Source organism: Gavia stellata, chromosome 17, assembly GCF_030936135.1.
Source record: "Gavia stellata isolate bGavSte3 chromosome 17, bGavSte3.hap2, whole genome shotgun sequence".
Lineage (NCBI taxonomy): Eukaryota > Metazoa > Chordata > Aves > Gaviiformes > Gaviidae > Gavia > Gavia stellata.
The window spans coordinates 19257711-19271829 of record NC_082610.1 but is presented as its reverse complement, the minus strand read 5'-3'; the positions used below and the strand labels follow the sequence as shown (position 1 = coordinate 19271829).

At 37.9% G+C, this 14119-nt stretch overlaps 1 protein-coding gene across 1 annotated transcript in view; it reads left to right on the top strand.

The window, feature by feature from the left end:
• Nucleotides 1–13060, top strand: part of MUC5AC (mucin 5AC, oligomeric mucus/gel-forming) — a 50893-nt gene extending 37833 nt beyond the window's left edge. Inside the window, 15 exon segments of the mRNA XM_059826126.1 lie at nt 31–704; nt 906–1129; nt 1994–2168; nt 2350–2600; nt 4123–4306; nt 4698–4896; nt 5863–6041; nt 6264–6333; nt 6643–6743; nt 7105–7136; nt 9523–9645; nt 10596–10724; nt 11533–11590; nt 12193–12298; nt 12835–13060. Of these exon segments, the coding sequence (XP_059682109.1) occupies nt 31–704; nt 906–1129; nt 1994–2168; nt 2350–2600; nt 4123–4306; nt 4698–4896; nt 5863–6041; nt 6264–6333; nt 6643–6743; nt 7105–7136; nt 9523–9645; nt 10596–10724; nt 11533–11590; nt 12193–12298; nt 12835–13060 (2731 nt within the window).
• Nucleotides 13061–14119: the final 1059 nt, after the last annotated feature.

Genomic DNA, 14119 nt, shown 5'->3' with positions numbered 1-14119 from the left:
CCCAACCACCAGCCCCGCGCACACCACCAGCCCCACCACCACCACCCCCCGCTCGTCAACCAGCACCGCCCCAACCTCCACCACCGTCACGACCTCCACCTCCACGTCCTACTCCACCACCACGGGGCCCACCTCCTCAGAAACCACACTGCAAACCTCCACCAGCACCACCAGACCCACGCCGACATCTACCATATACATCCCCACCACCACCTCCACCACCACCCAGTCCACTACCACCTGTGAACCCGAAGTGTGCTCCTGGAGCGAATGGTTCGACGTCGACTTCCCCTCCTCGGGGCCCAGCCAGGGAGACTTCGAAACCTACCAGCACATCCGGGCCGCCGGGAAGGAAGTCTGTCAACATCCCAAGGAAATAGACTGCCGGGCGGAGGACTACCCCGAGGTTTCCATCGAAAATATCGGACAGGTCGTGCAGTGCGACGTCCACTTTGGACTGGTGTGCAAGAACGAAGACCAGACGGGCAAAGTCAGGATGTGCTTCAACTACAAGATCCGCGTCCTCTGCTGCAGCCCTAACTACAACTGCCCAACCACCAGCCCCGTGCAAACCACCAGCCCCGTGCAAACCACCAGCCTTACTACCATTACTACCACACCTGAACCATGCTGCACCAGCACTTCTTCTACCCCTATATCAACACCATGTTTCTGTAAAATTGGGGATGCTATTTTTTCACCTGGTTAGTTTACCTGTTATTATTATTATGTACTTCTCGTATATAATGCCTTTTTTTTCCTTTCATTACATTTTTCCTAATTTACCTTTTAATATATTGACAATTTTTACTTGGTTATTTTTTACTCCCTTGTTGAATTTTTGAACTTTTTTTTAGTCCTTTTTTTTTCTTTGTATCTTACCATATTTTCTTTTTTTTCTTCAGGTGATTTGATTTACAGCAGAACGGATAGTGAGGGATGTAGATTTTATGCTATCTGTAGTCCAACATGTACAGTTGAACGACACACTGTGCATTGTAACGTTACTACTCCTCTAACCACTACTTCCCCTGAATGGTCAACTCTAACAACAACAGTTCCTCTGCCTACCACTTCTGTAAGACCTCCTGTTCAAGGTTGTGTTTCTGCTTCTTACCCTCCCCTACAGGTATGTAGTTTCTGTGTTATGATTGTTGAAATAATATCAATGTTAGGTTGATACCAGAAAGGAATAATTTGTAGTCTTTAACCTTATATGTGCAGATTTCTAGAATAAGTGTTGTTAGTGATGGGCAATACACATGACATAAAATTTGCTTGTGCCTTTTTTATAATATTTTTTTCATACTCGGCAAGAAAGCTACAATAATCTTTTCTAATGACCTTAGTGCTAGTAAAGCACTTTCTGATGCACTGCATTGCATAAATAAGAACCTTCTTACTGAAATAATAGAGGAAGCTGCTTAGTGCAGTTTGTTTCTTCACTAAACAGAAATATTTAAGCTACTGTGGAGGCTTGTATCTGTTTCTGTTCTCCTGCCTTCGTACCTGTACTTCTGGTCACTTTTTTTTTGTGATAGTGATGATCTATGCTGATAGTGAAGTACAGTATACATAGCTAGTATAAAGGACATCAGTTCCCTTAACCTAAGACCTATCGCCCCAAACCTCAGAAGGTCTCCTCATGCGGAAGAAATAGCTGGAATTAAGGGTTCCACCTCCTTTTAGCATAAAAAAAAAATGTGTAGAATATTTAAAACCTTGTACTATCAGTGAAGATTTTAATTTTAGTCTTTGCTTCAGATTTGGAAAACAAAACAGTTTCTGATCTTCCATATCGTGGTCAGAATTATGAATACCTCTGGTCAACATTACAAATCATTAGTACTACAAATTGAAGAGAAGTATCATACATTCATTTCCTTTCCAACACCACCACTACTGGAAAAAATATATCATTAAACTAAAAATATGAGTAAAGTTCATATCTGTTTGCAAACTCCTGTGACAGCTATTTTTGTTCATTTTGCAGCCTGGACAAAAATACAAATTATCCAACTGTACAGAACTCATCTGTAAGGGAGACAACAAGGTAGAAGTAATTCCAACGCACTGCCCACCTGTAAAGGAAATTACCTGTGCAAACAAATATCCACCAATACTGGTACCTGATGAAAATGGCTGCTGTTACCAATATGAGTGTCAATGTAAGCACCAGTAGATTAAGGAATAACCCTTTTTGAAAAAAGCAATACTTTTTACAGATTATATGGGCAATTTGTTTTCTTAGGGTTGCTCTATAAATTGTTGTATATTCACTTCAGTTTCTAAATTATTTCTTCTACATTAATTTTCATGTTAATCTTCTAAATATTTTCTCTCTACCAGGTGTGTGCAGTGGATGGGGTGATCCTCATTATATTACTTTTGATGGAATCTACTATACTTTCCTTGAAAACTGCACTTACGTCCTGGTGAAACAGATTGTACCTAAATATGACAACTTCCGTGTTTACATTGACAATTATTACTGCAATGCAAAAGATGGACTTTCCTGCCCTAAATCCATTATTATTTTCTACAAATCTGCAAAAGTGGTGCTGACCCGTGAACTCATGAAGGGTGTGATGACCAATGTGGTAAAATACACATTTTTTTATTTCTCTACTTCTGCAAAAAAGAAATAAGGCCTTACTGTTTCTCCTTTGAAATACAGTCTGTCAGAATATCATATCACAGAGGTGATGAAGGCAGAGAGTATCATTAGGAAATAAACATTACACAAGTTTCTAAGAACAAAATGTCAGAAACAGCTTAGCACTATGCAGATATTAATATATTATGTGCATGTATGTGTATATATAAATAACACTAGGAAACAGACCAATACAGCTGATAGAGAAGACAGAAAGACTGCTTATTCTGGTGCTTGATTCATGTTTTCATGAAAACTAGTACATTGTGCCGTTCACTTATGTAATCTCACATATTATGAAGAAACACAAATGCAAGTCACAAGCATGATTCTTCTCTCATGGTGAAGATGGTTATGTGTGGGTGAGGCGCTTAGGGACATGGTTTAGTGGGGGACTTGGCAGTGTTAGGTTTGTGGTTGGACTCAATCTTAAAGGTCTTTTCCAACCTAAATGATTCTATGTATCCCTTATCAGCTGGATGACTAGGGACTGCTTCCTCTGTGTAGGGAACTTCAGGCACCAAACAGAGCCATGAGATGATTCCCCCTCCAATTGCTTGCTGGGAAGAGAGGTATAGCTGAAGGAAAGGGGTGGCTGGGAGTGTCACTTACCTTCATGATCCTAAACTAGTGCTGGCAAGCCAGTGAAAACGAAAAGTCAGTCCCACTGTTACACTGGGGAATTTATTAGTTGATTAGAGAACACAAAGAGGTGGGAGGAAAAGTTTGTCTCAATATGCACTCTCCCCCTACAGAAAGGCATGCCGAAACAATTAGTCCAGTGATTCCCTGTGAAAGAAAACAGTAACTGACAGTTTTAACTCTTACTTTATCCCAATTCAATGAGACGAAATTTGCAGAATAATTCCTGACAAAAGGTTATTAAGCAAATACTTCCACCTTCATTAGCTCATATAAGATACAGGCTGCAAATGGAACAGCTTAGCTTAACAAATAAATATGACCGCTACAGAAAACTGGCACCAGGGACATTTGACTTCATTTTGAATTCAGACAACTCTTCCAATGCCAAGCAACATGTAATATAAGGACAGTGTGATTTTTGTAGCAAAGTTATTACATAATAATGGCAGGAATATTTCTGTAGTTAAAGAAAACTACCACTCATTTTCATATGAAAAAGGTTTAAAATAAATAAACAAAATTATGAGGGATACAAACAAAATACTTCGATTTAAAATACTGTGCATTAGCATGCAATCTGCACAAAAACAGTATGTAGAGGCCACTTAGATTATTATCACACCGTAGCAATATAGGAATACAAGCTGAGACTTTAATGCATATATATGCTGTTATTGCGATGCCAATGGGCATTGGATGTGATGCACCACAGTATGGAGTTATGCATGATTATGAAGATTAGAAAATGCATTATTTAAAACAATCAGGCAGAAGCAGTGCTTATTCTGAAGTTGTGGGTTTTTTTTTAACCCTGCATTCAGATGTACTTCAACGAAAAGATTGTCAAACCAGGCTTCAAAAAAGATGGCATTTCTTTCTCCACACTTGGCATCAACATGATTGTTGACATACCAGAGATTGGTGCAACCATCACCTTTAGCGGGCTGATTTTCTCTGTGAAACTCCCATACAGCAAATTTGGCAACAACACCGAAGGACAGTGCGGTAAGACAGATGCAGTAGTTGGAGGTGGGACTCTTTCCCCACCCTGCAGTGATTATTCTCACCCACTCTGGCTATGCAGTCTCATGATTGACAGAGATTTTTAAACAGCAGTAAAATGGAAATGAAAACAGTTCTTCTCTTCAACTTCTGTAGGATCAAAAGCTCAATATTTCAGCAACCTTTTTTTTCTTTGGGGTTGGGTTTTTAGGTTTGTTTGTTTTCCCTAACCTAAATTGAAGTTCATATAACTGTAAAGAAAGCACTCCCTATGAAGCAAGGCACCTTATACATTTCATAAGCACATCATGTCTAAACAGGAATTCAGCACAATAATGTTGTACTGTGCATCTCTGATATGGCTTATGAGACTTACATAGCTTGTCTCTTCCAGGAACATGTACAAACAATAAGCTAGATGAATGCCGCTTACCAAGTGGTAAGATCATTTCTTCCTGTCCCCAAATGGCTCATCACTGGATCGTTGATGACAACAAGTCATGCCATGGAGTACCAATACCACCAGTTGTAACCACACCTCCACCAAGGCCTCAGTGTGAAACGCCTCCTCTCTGCAAGCTTATCTGGAGCGAGTAAGAAAAAAACCGAATGTATTCATTCTTCCTAGACAAAACGGTCTCAGTATCTTACAAAAGAGTTAGAACTACAGTCCTAGCATGTGATAATAGCTGAAAATGTCAACTTAGGATATATAGAGTAAAAGGCCTTTGCAAAAGAAACCCCTCTTTTTTAATGACTTGCATGCCAAAAATAACTGAGCAAGGAGAGGTGAAGTCAGAAAATCAAGGATGCAGCAAGCACTAGAATCCATACTCCCTGGGTTGCAACCACACAGATTTATGTTATCTTTCTCCCTCCCTACCTTCCAGGGTATGCTCACTCACTCTTAATTACACTATTAAGTAAAGACTAAACTGTAAATTTGAAGTGGACCTTCAATACAAACTGTAAAGAACCTTTAACCAACCAGGTTAACAGAGCAGACAGAAACATGTCAGATAAAAAGCATCCTTCATTCTTTGTACATTTTATGTAAAACATGGAGCTCCAAAAGCACAAAGGTTTGTTTCCTGCAGTATTTCCTATACTTGTGTGAGCCCTGACAAAAGCGTTTTTTCAGCTGGGTCACTTATAAAGGCCCTCTTACATGTGCTTGCTGTAGTGTCTAATACCTTATGAGCTATTGCATGTGCAATTTTTCCTATCTCTCAGCTACTTTTATCACCCCTTTTTCCTCAATCTGATGCAGTTGCCTTTTTCAAGAAATTTCTGGTATCAGACTGATGAAAAGTTGTGTATACATACAGAAACACTATGACCATTAGCCTCTTCAGAAAAAAAAAAAAAAAGGAGCTTAAAATTTCCTAACCTTTCCTTTCCTGAATCTATCTCCCAGATTACTGGCCATTCTTAGGGGTTTGTTTCTCATGATACCTTTCTTCCTGAAGCTGAGAGTCACGTGCCATTAACTGGGAAGTGCTGGATTTTATATAATGACTGGTTAAAACAAAGGGGTTTGGTTTCTTTTCTGTCTGCAGGATTTTTGCAGAATGCCATGCTGTGATACCACCAGAACCATTTTTCAAAGGCTGTGTTTTTGATGGATGTCGCATACTCAATGAATCCATGGAGTGTTCCAGTTTGGAGATATATGCTACTGAGTGTGCTGCTAGAGGTATCTGCATTGACTGGAGAGGAAAGACCAACAATACATGCCGTAAGTATTGCAGAACTCAAAAATGTGTGTGAGAAATGGCAGTAATTAGTGGTTTATTCAGTAAACACATCTTACATCTAACACTTGACTACTGTCTACAAAAATTCAGCAATGTCCTTACTCACAGAAGCTGCAGATGAAGAAGGCAAAGCTGTAGTCACTTTTGCTGCAAAAACACATCTACTGTCAATTTTTGAGCTTTTTTCTTCTTTTTCCATACAGCATACAACTGTCCAGCAGGCATGGTATACAAGCCATGTGGGTCCATTAATCCTGCTACCTGTGACCCAAGGTATGGAAAGGCAAAAAACCCCACCCCAAAACAACTGCTTATATTTTTCTTTTCTTCTGTTTTTACCTATCTACTTTCCTTAGAAAATGGAGTTACTTCATAATGAAATGTCTTGTGAATTTAGATAATTTATTCAACATTTATAAATATCGATCAGCTCTATGAATATGCACTTCCTGTTGCACTTCAGAAAATGTAAATTCCTTTGTCTCCCTTGTATCTGACATGGTGACATTCTACATATGCTGCTCTCTCTCCTGCTTCACTGCAAAAAACGTTGTACTCATACATACATTCCTCCCACTCTAGCCTTGTTGAGCTTCCTGGCTATGGAGTAACTGAAGGATGTTTCTGTCCTGAAGGAAAGACACTCATGCGTGAAGACAGCAGCATCTGTGTCTCCGAATGCTGTAAGTAATCTGTGGCTAGTTTGGGCAGTAAATAGAGATCAAAACTGATAGTCAGGAGGCCTGTGTTCTACTGCCATCTTCTACATGGTCAGATCATGGGCAGATCAGCCCCTTTAAGCTCCCTTAGTCTCCCCAACTAAAAATCGAATAATAATCAATATTACCTTTTTTCCATCTTCCTTCCCTACATAAGACCTACCGAGATGGTAGAAATCCACATTTCAGAAGAACCAGTCTGCATATTCATTTTCTTGTTAGTTTTATCTTCACAGCATTTCTATTTGAAACTGCACAAATTTATTCCTTTATGTCAGTTTGCAGTGGTGTGAATCTCCAGTTTGTTTTTTTTTTTCCTTTCCAGCTTGTAGGGAACCAAATGGAGTATCCAGAGAGGTGAGTATCGCAATCAATGTCGGTTTATCAAGCACAGACAAGTGAAGCAAGACGATATTTAGTGTTTCACAAGAACAAAGTTTTGCTTAGGTTGAGGGAGACTTTAGGTTTTTTCAAATGTTCATTCCCCTTTAGTCTTAAAAATAATTATGAGTGAAAGAGCAGAAACCACGTCACTCCCTAAGAAATTTAACAGTAAGTGATGGGATATTCTTTCAATAACCATCACCTCACATACTGGGAAAAAACAAAAAAAGAGAGAGAGAAAAAAAGGCATAGATGATAGTAGTGGAACTTTGACATATGTGCTTCTTTTATTTCCACAAATTTGGCTTGCTAAAGTTACTAGAGATGAAGGGACAAATGCATTAACAAAGTTTACCTGTTCCTGATGATGTTGATAGTCTGCATTCTTAGTTCCTCAGCTGCATACAAATTATAGAAATTTCTCTCTGTACCCTAATGTGCAAATGAGTGTCGTATGATAATTTCTTATTCAAAAATGCATGCAAAGCTCAATCACTTCTCCTTTAGACTTCTTGTATCTCTCATACTAACACTACTAATAAATAGAAATTGATAGCTGTGTGAACATGCTCAGAACCTTCAGTGCCCTCCAGTATCTTTCCCTAATTAGCTTCAGTTTGAGGGTTTCTTATAAAATCTAAAAATACTAGAAATATGAAAAGGCTGATGTAATCAGGTATCACTGTATCCATGAATAAGTCAACTAGAAACAAAAAGAATTATTTTGGGTTTAATTTATATATAATTTTTTCTTCCTTATTTTTCTTTCTCTTTTTTATATAGCCAGGAGAAAAATGGACAAAAGATTGCCAGGAATGTGTCTGTGACAAATACACTCTTAAAGTGCACTGTACAAAACACAAATGTTCTCTGACACCGCAAGTATTTTGTGATGAACCAGGTTACGTGCCTGTTCAGATACAAATACCAGAAGATCCTTGCTGTACCAGGACTGAGTGTTGTAAGTACTGTCTTACTTTTTTATCATGGGGAATATACTATATTCATTTTGGGGAACTACAGCAGTAATTTCTCTTTTTTTTTTTTAATACTTTGCATTGATTTCATAATGCTTTTCTCCCTCATCCCACTTCTTACGACCTTCTTGCAGAGCATTTACTAGATGCCTGAAGAGAACAAATCTAAAGATGAAAAGATTTTACATAGTTAGAAAAGTAACTGGAAATCTCCTATAATTTAACATTGAAAACCTTTAATGCTGCCACCACCTGAAACAATATTAAAAAACTAGTCAAAGCATTTTCTGTTTCAAAGACCAGTATAAAAAAATTATCCTAACTTAAAAAAAAAAAAGTCTTGAACATTTAAAAATTGCTCAAGAAACTTCCTGAACCTTTGAGAGTCATCAGATTTCCCACTTGGTACAAATTTGTCTTTGGAAATATCTCTTTCCAGCAATCACCACTCTCTTCTTTTCAGACAACGCTTTGTTTTACAAAGGTTATGGAAAAGCCCATTCACTTTGAAAATAGCTGGGCAAATATACTGAATTAGTCATTAATCCAGCTTGTGTAAACACCACCATATTAGCCCCATGGGAAAACTTCTGAAGTTCATGCAAAACAAAATGACTTTCATTTAAAAATTCTGAGTTCATTATTTTCTATATTCTCTTACATTAAACAGACTGCAACACTAGCCTCTGCCCTGAGGTCATACCGCAGTGCTTAGAGGGACAGGAAGTAGTCACGATAATGCAGCCTGGAAAATGCTGTCCTACCTTTGAATGCAGTAAGTACTATGTACCTTCTTCATGTGTTATTCACAGCTATATTTTTCTAAGTTTATGAATACAAAAACCTTAAGAGAGAAAGATGCAAATTATCTGTGTTATCATATTGGCCAACAAAGCAGCAGTTTCTTCACATACTTCTGCTTCTTAAAACTTACACCTCTATGACACCGTCTTTCTTCCTTCTTTACAGGACATGGCTGTGTAGTCAATGAAACCTACTATGCAGTAAGTACACAGAGTAACTCACTATAAAAATACACCTTCACATAGGTTCAGAATGCAATGTTTTTGAGACTTCTATCATGGACCATATCTTGCAGAAAGGCCTGAGATAACACATTATTAATTATTTAATCAAGGTCAGCATATCAACACCCTCCCTACAAGCAAAAAGATTTTCTGCTCTCCCTTCTGCATTAGCAGAATTTAATTCCAAAATGGATATTACCAACAACAGAAACTCTGCTTAAATAAACTAACCAAAATTGTATTTAAGGATAGTTTAGCCCATACATAATTCAGCTTTGTATTGTCTGTGACGTACATGCAGAAAGTAACTTGCTTTCATTGACTAATAATGACTTCTTTTCTGACTTCCCCTAGCCTGGAGCTGTCATTCCATCAGGCCCCTGTGAAGAATGCACCTGCCCTGAATCCTCTTCCTCAAGCCCTCACCATGCTACTGTCAAGTGCAAGCCTGTTATCTGTGACACATACTGCCCAGCGGTGAGTGCTATTCTGCTCTCAGTAGTTCCTACCCCACTCAGCTCAAATATCCACCAGTTAAGGTCAGTGTCCTGACTCAATCTCATTTCCTCTTTATTTCTTTCAAAACAGGGTTATAAGTATACAGAGAAACCTGGACAGTGCTGTGGCACGTGCAAGGAAGCAGCTTGTGTAGTGACTGTGGGAGACAACATTACACGCGTGCTCCAAGTAACTATCCCTGGTTCAGTTCACTTTTGGTGAACTCTGCTAGTCTTTTCACTCTTTCCTCTCCTTGTCTTTGTCACATTTATTTGCTGCATCTTTTCTCATGTTAGACAAATGCTTATTCAGGCAGGGAATGGACTGTCTCAGACAGCTTGAGCAGTACCTTGAGCCATGAAACTCCAGTTCTAAGACTTCTGGAAGCAACTGTGATACTGAACAACGGCTTTCAGAAGTCAACATAGAAAAATACATAGGTGAAACAATGGGCCCTTATTTGCCTTCAGCCCTGAAAATGTAGCACCCATTTTGCTCAAAGGATAATTTTATCTGTGGAGGCAGTTTTCTGCTCCAAACAGCCCATCTCAAGTTAGCTGAGAGCTTTAGGACAGGATGAGCCAGTGAAGCCAGCAGAAATTTTGCCATGTATCTGAATGGACATACCCATATATTCTGATGACAAAACCATTGAGACACAAATTAATCTTTCCAAATGAGTCCACCTACTTATCCTATTTACACAAAATGCATGTCCATATCCAGATGAAAATACAGCCTCTTCAGTTGGTTAATGAAAAAGACTTACAGCAGTATGATAATATGACAAGTAACTATCAGCTGAAATTCAAGGAAATTGTTCGGAATAATCAAACCGCAGTAGGCAGCAATGATAAGACAGCGGGAGTTTTTTTGTTTCATTTTTATGTAAGAAGATTTTTATTCACTTTAATTTTAACTACTTTCAGGCTGGAGAAATCTGGAACCCACCTGATGATAACTGTACAACTTACATGTGTGAAAAATATGACGACCAGTTCATTCAAGTCATCTTACAGAAAAGCTGTTCTGCCTTTAACCCTGATGAATGTGATCCAGTAAGTACTCTTCTAGCAGTTCTCATGTTTGAAAAGGTTGCAGTGGCTAACACCAGTGATAGAAAGATCATGATGACCAAGGAAAATACCTAGCAAAAATATCACACAGGATGTAGCTCTCGTTTTATCCTCTCTGAATCTGGTCCCCATCAAATTTCATTTCAGAAAAGCGAATCAGAATTAAAATGGGTGATATATCAATTCTCATTGAGGATTGGGCACTAGAAAAAAGGGTACAGCATAATGTTTTGGATTCTTAAAACTGTCAGGTGGCTTAGAAGCAAGAATCTTATTGAGAAATAATGGGATTTTTATTCCTAAATTATTTAAGATTATAAATTCTTTTTTAGAATTCACTTATTGAGAGCAAAAGTGAAGGAAATAAGCTACTTCAATCCACAACATCATTCAACTTAATACAGCTCAGGGGAGATTAGAACCAGCCCCACACATCTGGGGAGTCAGTTATTTCATTAATTGTGTTACCCTGTCTGACATAATCCTTCACCTGTACTAACTTTGGTCACTCAAAATATCCCACATGTGCTAAGAGCATTATTTCTGAAATTTTACTACTGAACTCTGACAACAGCAAAGCAGTTCCAGTCCCCCTAATGTCAGCTTTCAAAGAACTCTTATTAATATTGAAGTAGTTACGTGCCCTTAATATTTAACCTTGCTTGAAATTAGATTCTATGTCAATACAAAGAACTTTGTGGTGCCAGAGAAACTTAGGAAGCAGGGAAAATCTCTGCTTTAGTATGCAGATATGAAACCTGAGTTATCTTTTTCTGTTTTCCCACTCAAGGATGACATCAAGCTATCTGATGATGGCTGCTGTAAAGAGTGCCAATCAAAACGAAAGAGTAAGTAATGATGATTTTGTTAAGAGTAAGTAGTGATAATATGTGCTTTATTAGGTATATTAGTCCATCTTGCATGGTCAGTGCATAGACAGAATAAGTGAACAACCAAGTTTGGGACCACTGCCTCAAACTGGGGTGAGAAAGGAAACAGGTGGAAAAATAAAGGCACAGAACATTTCCAGCACGCACTTTAGTGCCTTGGTAAACTTTCCAATCCCCTATTGTTAAAAGTTAGCCTTTTTGTCAGAGGGAGAGGACTTTGACTGTTCTGCAACTTCCATAGATACATTCTCTTTAAGGAAGAAAGTGAAGCCAGTCCTGGGAGGTGGGTGTGCATTGAGCAGCTACCACAGTACACAGTGTTTCTGTGTCCTGCACCAAAGTTGCATAAACAAAAGGGAATTTTTCATTCATTGATAACACAAGCAGTAAGAGTCATCATTCGGCCCTTAGCAATTAAAAGAGAAATGCACTGTGACCTAATTTCCTATTTCGGCTTCATCCATATCAGTTTTCTACTACAAACTGTCTATCATACACAGGTATCTATTTATATGCATATATATTTTAACCTGTTTTCCCTTGGTTTGTGACAACCTCAGGTTGTATGAAGTACAATACTACTACTGTCATCAAATATCATGGATGTGTATCTTCTGCACCTGTTGAGATGACATACTGTGAGGGCAGCTGTGATGCTTACTCACGGTAAGTGGTATAAAAGATAATTGTGGTCTCTTGTCTTCTACTCTTTACACTAGTTACATAAAACAAATCGCAAGTGATTTTCTATGTTCAACATCCACCCAGTCATCAGCTGTTTCCATTGTGCTAACTAGAAATTTTAACGGATACAATGTTGTACTAGCTTAATTACCTCAAGATTCACAATGTTTTAGCAGCCTGTTCAGTGTCATAGTGAATAGACCTGAGTTTTGAATTTGCCCATGTAAAAGTGAGGTTATTTGTTTCTCACTGTTCTTTCATTTTGGACTGCCTTAATATGTGATCTGGATTAATTCATTTACTTTTTATGTGCCTGAATGAAAGGCTAGATCCATCCATTTTTACAATGAGGAGCAACTTACTTAGATTTCACCACAATACTGTAAGAATGGTAATATTGAACAATAGTCACACATGCAAGCACACAACTTCTGGTTATATTTAGTAATGGGTGGGAGGGGCAGTTGTATTTCTCACATAATTGCTGAATCTTTCTCTTTTGTTGGTTTTGCAATCAGATATTCTCCAGAGGCGAACACGATGGAACATAAATGCTCGTGTTGTCAGGAAATCAAGACCAGCCGAAGAAAGGTGACTCTGACGTGCAGTGATGGAACCTACCTTGATCACTCATACACCTATGTGGATGAATGCAGCTGTGTGAGCGCTGAGTGCATTCCCCAAGCCAGCACCCACCAGGCGACAAACCAGATAAAGACCTCTCAGGAACAAGCAAATGTCTAAAATAAGAACTAGAGAGAAGTCGTCAAACAAGGGTTGAACATAAGACTGAAAAAACACTTTGAAAAAATACTGAAGTGTCAAAAGCAGCTACAATTTTGGATGAACAGATGATATTTTCTGCATACAAACTCAATACATCTCTCTACATTATTTCAGTTTTCATTACCAATGTATCTCCCATTGTTTTTCATGTCTTTTCGTTTACACCTTGAGAGGTACAGCATAAGGTCATTTTGACATTTTCTGTTAGTTTGTTTGTCTTCTGAGATGTGCTGTACAATAAGACAGAGCTGGATTTACTCTTGCACAAAGTCTATTATGAAAACAACATTCTTTTCTGGCTTGAAGCATAATATAGACACTTGAGAATATCTAATATTTCCATTGACATAGACTGACCTTTTTTTTATAACATTTTCATTCCAGTTCATTGGGACAAATCAAAAGCTAAAGTCCAGAAAACAAACAAACAAACCCCAAGGAAAACTGTACCTCTCTGCTTCTTTTTTTTTTCTTTTTGCATTAAGGAAAACTTAGACTGCAGAAAGCCATACCTTCTCAAAACTATAAACTTCAATATTTTGAACAGTTTATGATGGGCATATTTCCCTATATATTCTCATGAGAAAAAGAAATCCTATCATGAGAAGCTGCTACTCACTACTTTTTGTTTACATAACACCATCAGCGTAGTAACTGTATGAAAATACGGAATTTTTTTGTTCGTTTGTCGTTAACTGTTTACAGAAGAAGTATATATATATTTTTGCCAAGAGGGGCATATGAAGGATTTTTGTAAACAAAAGTTAATAATAATAATAATAATAATAATAATAATAATAATAATAATAATTGTAAATTCTTTCCTAGGAAGCTTTTAAAAGTTGAACCATTGCTATTTATTATTTTTTTGGAAAATTGATTTATCAGGTCATTTCTTTCAGAATTAATGTTATCCCATTTCTTAGTCTTAGTCATGTTATCTGGGTGTGGTATATTTTCTTCTTCTATTTTGTTTTGGAATATTGTTTTATTTTTGTTCCTTATGAAAAAAGTAAT